Source organism: Daphnia magna, linkage group LG2 (genome assembly GCF_020631705.1).
Source record: "Daphnia magna isolate NIES linkage group LG2, ASM2063170v1.1, whole genome shotgun sequence".
In the NCBI taxonomy this organism is placed as follows: Eukaryota; Metazoa; Arthropoda; class Branchiopoda; order Diplostraca; family Daphniidae; genus Daphnia; species Daphnia magna.
Window position 1 is genome coordinate 9,127,204 of NC_059183.1, and position 9,364 is coordinate 9,136,567.

At 41.6% G+C, this 9,364-nt stretch overlaps 2 protein-coding genes across 3 annotated transcripts; one reads left to right on the forward strand and one right to left on the reverse strand.

The window, feature by feature from the left end:
• Positions 1-97: 97 nt before the first annotated feature.
• On the forward strand, positions 98-7,062 carry LOC116915806 (nuclear pore complex protein Nup205). Its single transcript, XM_032920927.2, has 17 exons — positions 98-393; positions 457-929; positions 988-1,758; positions 1,818-2,245; positions 2,308-2,457; positions 2,513-2,736; positions 2,798-2,894; positions 2,960-3,165; positions 3,227-3,482; positions 3,550-3,757; positions 3,830-4,355; positions 4,416-4,989; positions 5,048-5,391; positions 5,491-5,841; positions 5,916-6,147; positions 6,217-6,794; positions 6,864-7,062. The coding sequence occupies exons 1-17, from the start codon at positions 259-261 to the stop codon at positions 6,939-6,941; spliced, it is 5,631 nt and encodes a 1,876-aa protein (XP_032776818.2). The 5' UTR covers positions 98-258; the 3' UTR covers positions 6,942-7,062.
• LOC116915814 (stimulator of interferon genes protein) lies at positions 6,893-9,257 on the reverse strand. 2 transcript variants are annotated; one of them, XM_032920944.2, is made up of 9 exons: positions 9,084-9,257; positions 8,655-8,816; positions 8,532-8,591; positions 8,282-8,475; positions 7,931-8,162; positions 7,723-7,868; positions 7,482-7,653; positions 7,298-7,411; positions 6,893-7,229 (listed from the first exon to the last, which is right to left on the reverse strand). In XM_032920944.2, the coding sequence occupies exons 1-9, from the start codon at positions 9,112-9,114 to the stop codon at positions 7,171-7,173; spliced, it is 1,170 nt and encodes a 389-aa protein (XP_032776835.1). In that variant the 5' UTR covers positions 9,115-9,257; the 3' UTR covers positions 6,893-7,170. The 2 variants fall into 2 exon arrangements, with proteins under 2 accessions (XP_032776835.1, XP_032776837.1); XM_032920946.2 differs by having other exon boundaries at positions 8,655-8,835; positions 9,084-9,219.
• Between the last annotated feature and the right edge of the window lie 107 nt (positions 9,258-9,364).

Here is a 9,364-nt window from a genome sequence, read left to right on the forward strand (position 1 = left end):
AGTTACGCAAAGTTAGGACTGCAGCCGGTTCCATTCGCCCACTGGCGGGAAAATGCGTTGGCCAGAGGGCGTTTGTGATAGTAATCTAGATGGCGCTGGCTTCAGCCACCAGCACGGCTGTATCCTGGTTTCTCACAGACGAATTCGAAGTTTCGAATCAAGCCTTTTTGGTCGAAATATTTTTTATCCACTGAATTGTTCTATTTTTTCTTGAAACGTCATAGTGTAGATACAAGTACAAGCTAACGTTTTAAAAAAATGTGGTCAAAGTCGAAAGACCTCCACAATGTGGTTGAAAACACAATCGGTAATCAACAATGTAACGACCTGGAGAATCTGGAGAAGGTTCTGAAATATCACCGTTCAGATTTTTCTGCCCTTCTCAAACAACCAGTAAGCAAAAAAATATAAAAAAAATTCATTGTTCAGTTTTACCTTAAATTGTACTCTATTTAGGCTAAAAATCTTGATGACAGGAATCTTCTTCTGAAATCTGTTAAAGAGCCTGTCCTTTTTCCTGGAAGGAAAACAACTGCTTCACTTGAACAGTCATTTGTTGATGAGGCACTTATCATCTCAGATATGTTTAATCTAAACGAAAACATCTCAGTTGGGCTCCTACATACTGCAGAACAACAGATGCACTACTACCCAGATCTAACCAGGGGTTTAGTTTCAGTGCTTTTATACTACGATGCTAGACAAGCGATTGTAAGTTCACTAAAAATCCTCATACAAGCAAGGAAAGGTGTTTCTTGGGCAGTAGACACCAGTGACAAAGCTGTCAACTTAATCACAAAGTACACAGATAAGTTGGTGGAGAAAGGCTTGGTTGATCAAATTATAGCCCTGTTAGGGCAGCTTATTCCTGAAAAGGAAATGAATTTGCTTCATGAAAATCGAGCTCTTGGAGGACCAAAACACAGGAGGTTTGTAGTAATACTGTTTGTCCCTAAATAAGTTAAAAAAATTTTTTTCTTTATTTAGACAAGTTCAGGATTTCTTCACTCAAATAAGGCAATCGTTAGCTGACATCGTATTTTATTTAGCTGCTCAAAATGGATTGACCAAAGAAGATACATTATTGCTAGTAAATTATCTAGCTTCAATCGAACAAATCGACAACGTCAATGTCACGCTCTTTATGGGGCTTCTATACGCTGTTGATATCAGCGCCGTTGTCAGAACGGAAGAAAGTGAAGACGTGGTACGCTTACTACCGATCACTTCGGAAAGCGGATTTGTTGCTTCCCTTCAGAAACGTTTAACGGAACCATTGCAATGGAAGAATGCTGGTCTTCAGGCTTCAGTTCAACTTGCCTGGGCAGTCACCTTGGCCACCTTTCGCTCGCTTTCTTCCGGACTTTGCGCTCCGATTCAGTCGCAAGTTGACGAAGATGAGGCAATTCTTGACATCGCTCTAGACGGAAAGGCGCTGAACTTTTTGAGCCATCTATTGCAAACAAAAAATCATATCTACAAGGAAGAATTTTATCTGCGTCGCCTACATGCTCTTGTAACGGATTTGATCGTTCAAATGCCGCTAAAGATCAAAGATCTCCGCAACAAGGCTGATGAAGTTGCCCGAAACATCTTCGTCTATCAGCAGGAGGGCCTCGAGCCGCCGCCAAACTTGCCTTTACATTTTCAGTGGTTACTTAACTTCATAGCTGTACTGTATGGGGAGGATCCTCTAGAGCTGGAACTTTGTCTCGAATTCTGGTCCAGTGACATGGCCAATGCTGGAGTAAATTATAGGTAAGATCAAACATTTTTTGTATTAGACATCGTAAATGAATTCTATTTATGAAACCTAGGGTCTCTCAACGTCAAATGGCTCTCTATAAGTTTATTAGATTGGCCGGCGATTTGTTACCTCCATCTCTCTACATCTCTTATGCTAGCATGCTTTGTGGGCTAGCAAATGGAAAGAGAGCAGCACATCAAGCCTTCACGCTGCTAAAACAGAACAGCAGTGGTGGCCAAAGCAATCTGATATCCTGGGAGCATTTTTTCTCGTCACTTCACAGATACTTCAATAGTTTGCGCCAAGAATCACTACCAGTACCCGACACCATCTATCGCCATAAGCCACTAACAAAAGGCATTACGCCACAGGAGGTCCAGGGTTTGCAGGTGGTTTTAAAGTTAATGAGAATCATTCTACACCATGACCCTATTGCTAGGATATCTTTGGCTGAAAATCCAACCTGGATACCGTTGGTGGTAATGATCGGTCTGTTGGGTAGGTTCAAATTTTGTTTCGATTTTCTGGGTCTGTTCTGAAAGCCATATATTATCCCCTAGGCTGTGCTGTGCCATTGAGCTTAAAGGGAGAAATCATGGAAGTACTGGCAGCATTTGCACAGTCGCATGACATCGTCTACACTCTATGGAGTAGCATCGAAACAGCACAAATTTTATCGACAACCAGTGTTGTTTCAGCAAATGTCAAAGGTGTGTATGACATTTTTTTTTTACATTTGATTATATAACACATGGAGATATGTAGGTATTCAGACGGAACTGGAAGACGTTGAGTCTCGAGCGGAAGAGTATCCACTGACCAGAGCCTTCCTAAAGTTACTGGATGTGATGACTGATGTTTCCATTCCATCCAATTTGGGAACGGGGCATAGAACCCCTGGGTTCGATCCATATCTATTCTACGTCAAAGATTCCGTTTTCCTCAGGTTCACTGGCAGGGCGTATCGCAATGAAACTGAAAAATGGCAGGTTAGTTTGGCATCATCAGTGTCTGCTGGGAATATTCTGATTAGCCGGTCGATTTTTACAGATTGGCAATGCCTGTATCAAGCTTTTCCTGAAGCTACTTTCCAACTATGAACCGAGCGTGGAAGATTTTCAAGACTCTTACGTCGAACTACCCTCTGGTAAATACGATACGGATCCCCTTGTAGCAGTTTTTGTATTTTACATATGGTTCTTTCATCGGTAGGCGGCAATGCCATTCGATCCAAACAACCTGGCTATCACCTCCTGGTGCATTGTCTGCATGACTCCAATTTTCTGCGTCTTTTGCTTCATGTGGTAGATGAAGGTTGTCGCGTTTTAGATCTTTACACACCCACACTAGGAATAGAAGAGTTGGAAACGCTTACTCTCAATGTTCTGTTGCTGTTAAAACGTGTGCTGCAACTTCAGGTATATTTGGAAGGGGAGGAATGCAAATGTTAAACGAAGTACATTTTTAATGAATTTTCAGGAAGAGTTTGTGGAACTAATTCGTCGGCTGGGTTCTGGATTAAGAGTAGTTACATTGGACAGCTTGCTATTGGGAATCAACAGCCGTACTGGCAAACCGGATCATATGGTCAATATTGGGAAGCTAGTGACGTTGAATCAACATCTTCCCGAACATGCGTTGGTTGCGTTACACATTATACGACGAGTTGCTGCAAATCCATCAACCCAAAATCAACTTCTGGCTCTGTACACGAAATCTACTGCCTTAACCACGGGTAAGTTTTAACTCTTAAGTTCAAATTTTATAATCCGTCCCGTTCATCACCGTTATTCTTATTACAGCTATTCGTCACGGATTCGTTGAAGCTTTAGAAATGGAAGACCCCAACGATTCGCCAACGGTTCCGGTAGACCAAGACGGCGAAACTTCGTACGCTGGACAAGGATGTCGACTTGTAGTTCTTCATCTTCTTAGTGAAGGAATCAATTTACCCCATCCTAGTCTGGCCCATTTTCTTCTTGGTTTCAATGTTCAGGCTCCTTTAAGCAAGTAAGTTTTTTGCTAGTATGCAATATAAGTTTGTGCACAACAATTTACATGTAATTTGTTATCTCTTGGCAGAACCGTTCTGCAGCAACCTGGAATCCATGATCAGCCTCGAACATGCCTACATGCTCTTCTTGGCATTTTGGAGAAAAATATTCTCCCAATAGGGCACTGTTCGGGTGCCAATCTGCGGGCAACTGAATTGGCCTATAAGCTTCTCTATCAGCTCTGTTCACATCCAAATGTATCTGATATTATGTTAAGATTCCTGCGCTCGTCCAACTTCCTCGGTCGGCAGGTTGCTGCATTGCCTTTTGCTCCCGGAAGTTTTGAATGGTCGCAGCTATCACAGATGAGCTGGCTACTTAAATCTGTTGCTGTTGAAGTGAAAATTGCCTCGGACAAAGGCCTTCAGTCACACGTTTCGCGTCTAGCCTCACTCTTTCTGTACGAAGTGGATGAGACAGCCGAATCAGTCACTGTGGGAGACATCACTGACAGATCATTGTTGAGTGGCATATCTTTTCTTGCCAACCAGGATCAATTGGTCATGCGATCGAGACCAAAAATTGCTGTCCTTTTGGATGCTGTCAACCTCGAAGTAAAACATCCCTAGCAAAAGTCTAAGTGATTTGAATGTAATCAAATTCTTTTTGTTTAGGCATGTGAACTGACACCTCCCACAATGGAATTCTTTGATCCGGGTGCTATTGAAGCATTGGTCAAGCAGTGTGAAATCGTTAGTGAAGAGGATGTTCAGTTAACGAAAATTTCGTTGCTCCAAAATCGGCTACGTAGCGAACTGGCTAACCTTACCAATGTGGCTCTTGGCCAACGCCAATTGATTGTACAAGAAGTCCAGAACATTCTTTCGTTCGTGGTTCAACGGAATAACATAAGGCTAGAGCTTTCGGCTCGTCGTTCTTATTTAGAAGGGTGGCGGCAAGTCTTGGAATGTCTTTTGGCCACAGGCTCTCTGAACGATCTTTCATACGCACAGCAATGGAATATCCTGACTCAGATCACTCAAGATATTTTCACCAAATGTTTGACAACAGACAACTCATTGCCAGATTTGGTTCATTACTTATCAGGCGTCATGGTAATCTTGTTGGCAGGATTACGAGCTTGTGCTTTGGAGGGTGTTAACGAAACCGGATCATCGTCCAACGCCACTCAAGTGCCTTCAGATTACGTAAGATGTCTTGACGGAACCATTTTACGGACTCAAAGTGGTAATTTATGATTAAATCAAGACAAACTGTTCTAGTTTTAATAATCTATTGAACTCAGCACGTTCAATGGCAACCCAACGAGGAGGACCAACATCTTCAGCTACAATAAATGTTATTCAGCGCCAATTGGTGGATTGGATTTTGCGCGCTAGTGGATCTGCTCATCGCGTCCGAACCAATCTGTACAGCGCTTTGCTAAATAGTTTAAGAATCAGCAATCACACAGCCGAATTCTACAAATTGGCTCCTGCATCATTGCTTCAGACTCTCGTCCGTGATTGTAGCAGTGGCCACGATGTACAGCGAATGTTGGCTCTTTCCCTTCTTGATCAGTTAGCCGCTGCCGACAACCAAGGACCGATTGCTACCTTCTTGTCTTCTCAAGGATATTTGAAACACATGGTACAAGCATTCAATGCATTGCTGATGTCGACTATTCCCTAGTCTTCAGCATTTGACCAATTGAATTGAAAATCATATTCCCTTCTTGTTACTATTAAGGTAAATTCCCTGCTCCAGTTGGACGTTGGATTGGTGGGTGCTCTAGAAATGCAGCCTAGTATGGACGGCTTACGTACCTTATATGTGTACGAATCACAAATGGGGCTTTTGACTCGATTGGCTAGCAGTCAGAAGGGGGCTCTTGTGCTCCTAGAGAGTGGCATATTTCAGCGCCTTTCAGAAATGTCTGTCTTTAGCCAACGTCCGGAAGTAACTAGCGGAACTATTGAAAATGCACCGTTTATCCCAGATACTGCCCATCGATTCCATCAGATCCTTTTCCCCGCTCTCCAGCTTTCCAACACAATGCTTACCGCTCTTGGAAGCCGGCATCGCACTGGAAGTTCGGAGGTGACTTCATATACGGACTCGATCAAAGCCGAGTGTAGTTTTTGCCTAATCCCCAGATTTTGTTGTCATCTTAGGTGATCCATTTCTTACTCTCTCATAGCGACACAGTGAGTGCGATTTTACGCAATCGGAACTTAGCACCGGTGTCTTCTAAGTTGGAAGAAACGGCATTGCTTACTGCCGTCATTTCACGAGCAGCCGGGTGGAATGCAGTGTATGAAGAATCCCCAGCTGCCATGGAGGTACGCGGACAGTTGAGTCGTCTCGAACAAGTGACCCTTAATCTATTGCCGGTTTATATTCTTGGTATGTAAATCAACAAAAACATTTTATTTTTGGTTCCTTAAAAAATTTACTTCCCTTTTTCGTGATTAGGGGAGAATATTTTGGCCGAATTCGGTCTTGTATCTAGCAAAGTGTGTTTGCAGGTGGCTGTTAACATTTTAAAACTCGCTCGATCTCTGACTACACAGAATCGTGCTATTTTCGCACCGAGCTTCGATCGTCCTAATAAATCATGTCTTTCCCTGGGAATCCTTACTAAAACCTTGATCAGCTCCTCAGCGATTTTGATCAGTGCACAAGAGAAAAGTGAAATTTGTCGCCGCCGATTAGACTCTATTCAAGATTTGACGACACAACAGCTGATGGAACTGTTGCCTGCCGATACAGATGAGAAACTGCCTGCTCAAGTCCGTCGCATGATTGGAGCCAAAACGCTAGAACAAGAACTGAAAAACTGGGAAGAACTCTTAGAACTCTGCAGTCTAGTGCTGGAATCTGCCACCTGGCTCTTGTGGCACCATATGGAACATTATTTCCAGTATAAGAAGTCATTGGCTTTCGGTGGATCATCAGCGATTTTGAGTCAAGAAGATCTTGGTCGATTAAAAAAGGAAGCGCCGACACATCTTAATGCAATCTTGTTTAAGAAAATGAATGAATGCGAGCAGGTAACAAAATCGAGGAAATTTTTTGTTTTTAGAAGATGTTTGCTAACACAACTTATTTGTCCTTTTTAGGTGTACCTACACAGAAAAGGTCGTCACGGTTTTGTTCAAGCGCTACTTCGACGAGTAAAACGTTTGCTCAGCGTGTAATTTTATACTTTCGTTTGGGGGTTACAGTGTCTGAACAAGTGGTAAATTTTTCGTTGATTAAAGAGGATGTGAACATCTAAATTCTTCATCATGTTAAGCCAGTAAACTATTTTGGTAATCATTTGAATAGCTTAGTAAATTAAAATATTTTAAAAGGTAAATAATAGATTTAATAAGACGGGAAAAGATAGCCACGGGTAGCTTAATGGGGTCGATAAGCAAACTGAAACTATTGCTTTGTGTTTTGGACATGGTCGTAAATCATCTGGGCTAGGTTTGCGTTTTGATCTTTAGAGAGAATGAACGAAATAGATTAATTAAATGCGGTGAAACATTGCAAAGTTTTAACTTAATACCTTTGAAGTATATTATGTCATACATGTCCTTGCAGCTCGGATCGTCTTCAAGGAGTCGTCCTAATACTCGACAAAAAGCTTGTGCCTGTTGAGTTCGTTCGAATGCGGTGAGTTCTAAGCAACGTAAACAGGTTTTAGAGAAACCTAATTGATTAGGGATGCAATAGCACATATTAAAGTTTACTTGAATTAGTGTGTCCTATGGTATTCATTTCGTACAGGACGAAAAGAATTGATGGCATTTCCATCATGACATATACAGGGGCTTTGGATCCTTCAGGCTGGATTAAGTAAACAGTAGCTGAGTAGGGCCGCCCTCTCATTCCAGCTCGGCAAATAATAACGTCTTCCAGAGTCTACAACGTATACCCCGGTGAATGATTCGGAGAACACCAACGATGAATATAATTTACAATTTATAATACCTTGACTCTTTCTATTTGTCCACATGGCGCCATATCTTGGAAACTCGGGGTACAAAAACACGTGTCAGGAATCAGTATTAACATCTTCTTAGATGCTAACTGGATTTTTTCTTCAAACTCGAAATGGGATGCACGATCTCGGAGACCTGGTTTTCAAAAATTTACATTTCAGGAAGAGATGTCAATGATAAGAGAAAGACGACACTACTTTGACTGTTTTCGCTTGCAGGAAGGATTATTTTTAAGAACCCATAATAGTAGGAATATGCCAGTCCGTGTCCAATAGCCATCACACGGTCATCTAGCAGAACTTCACAGTCAACAAGGTTCTCCGTAAGTTTCACTACCGAAATGAAAATAATATACAGGCCACACAATCCAAATGAAGTTGGCCAGTGTGAGCTAATTTCAGTCATCACCATGGGATCTGATGAGCTGATCTAAAAAAGGGGGGAAAAAAACAACAACAAAACAATAACAGTAATGGTACATCTGTTTGTTGCTCTCTCTGTCTGAAGTTAAAAAAAAACTGAGCATATAGGGGAAAATAGTGACTCACAAACAATAGAGAAAGCAAAATGATGACAGTGAAGAAATTGGCAGAGTTTCGCGAATTAAATACGTGAAGTACCACCCGGGATATAGATCCATCGTAGCGAGTTCTCAAGTGAAAAATCTCTTCGGAAAACAGGCAAACACGACGAATAATCTCGGCCATTACAAATGTCATCCCAAACCACATGAGGAAGCCAACTGTAAAGAATGTTCTTTGAGTTACATAAACAAAAAATTAAATTTGTACTTTATACCTTGTACTGCAATTTGTTGAGATCCATGACCCTCATGTTTAACAGGGGGAAATAAGAATGCTAGAAAAGTTTCGACAGCATGTGAAAAATACTATAGTAAGGGAGACTTGCATAATTTAATACCAATCAAAAGCAATCCAGAACCTATTGTGAAAGCTAGTATCTCAGCTCTGTATCCACGGTTTTTAGGCATTCCACTAGGCTCTTGTTTTACTGGATTGCTGCTCGTTTTCTTGGGTTCACGAATTTTTGTTTTTCCAAAGTAATCAGTTTGAGGGGTCAAGCCTAAGGATCCCATATTTTACTGAAAGGAACAAACTAAAGTAACAGCGAACTAAACAGTGCTTGATGTTTTGCATCAAAAGCTTTGTAAATCACACTGCTGATGACCTGCCTACACCATAGAACTAATGTGTCTCAGGTTTCTTTCTACTCGACTGCGTTATGAAGGCAGAGTCGGGGTTTTTCAACTGATAACAGTACCAGGGGAGTCCCCTGCAAAACAGCCATCATCGGCATAGAAGAGTACCTGTCTCTATCTGTTAATTTTACCTTTTCCTGTATCATAAATTTTCAAGGGCATATCCTACGGAACGCCGTTTGACCCACTTGTTAATAGACAACTCTTTTTTTTTTAATTTCTTTTATTTATTAGGTGTCACTGGCCATGGCGGGGAGCCACTGGTTACAGATTACGGGCCACGCATGGAGGACCTTATACACCGACATAACATATTGTATACATTTATAATAGACAACTCTTTTTCGATAGTTGTCCGTTAATTTAACAAATAAATAGATAGCTTGCACTAGCCATCTAGCGGTCAAAATCG

Bases quoted from the DNA above. Each gene is read 5' to 3' on its own strand.
- LOC116915806 (XM_032920927.2), top strand. From the start codon at position 259: ATGTGGTCAAAGTCGAAAGACCTCCACAATGTGGTTGAAAACACAATC. The intron at 394-456 runs GTAAGCAAAAAA...TACTCTATTTAG, and splicing joins CTGCCCTTCTCAAACAACCA to GCTAAAAATCTTGATGACAG. The intron at 6,795-6,863 runs GTAACAAAATCG...TGTCCTTTTTAG, and splicing joins AAATGAATGAATGCGAGCAG to GTGTACCTACACAGAAAAGG.
- LOC116915814 (XM_032920944.2), bottom strand. From the start codon at position 9,114: ATGCCCTTGAAAATTTATGATACAGGAAAAG. The intron at 8,817-9,083 runs GTAAAATTAACA...TGGGATCCTTAG, and splicing joins AATTTATGATACAGGAAAAG to GCTTGACCCCTCAAACTGAT. The intron at 8,476-8,531 runs GTATAAAGTACA...CATTCTTTACAG, and splicing joins TCAACAAATTGCAGTACAAG to TTGGCTTCCTCATGTGGTTT.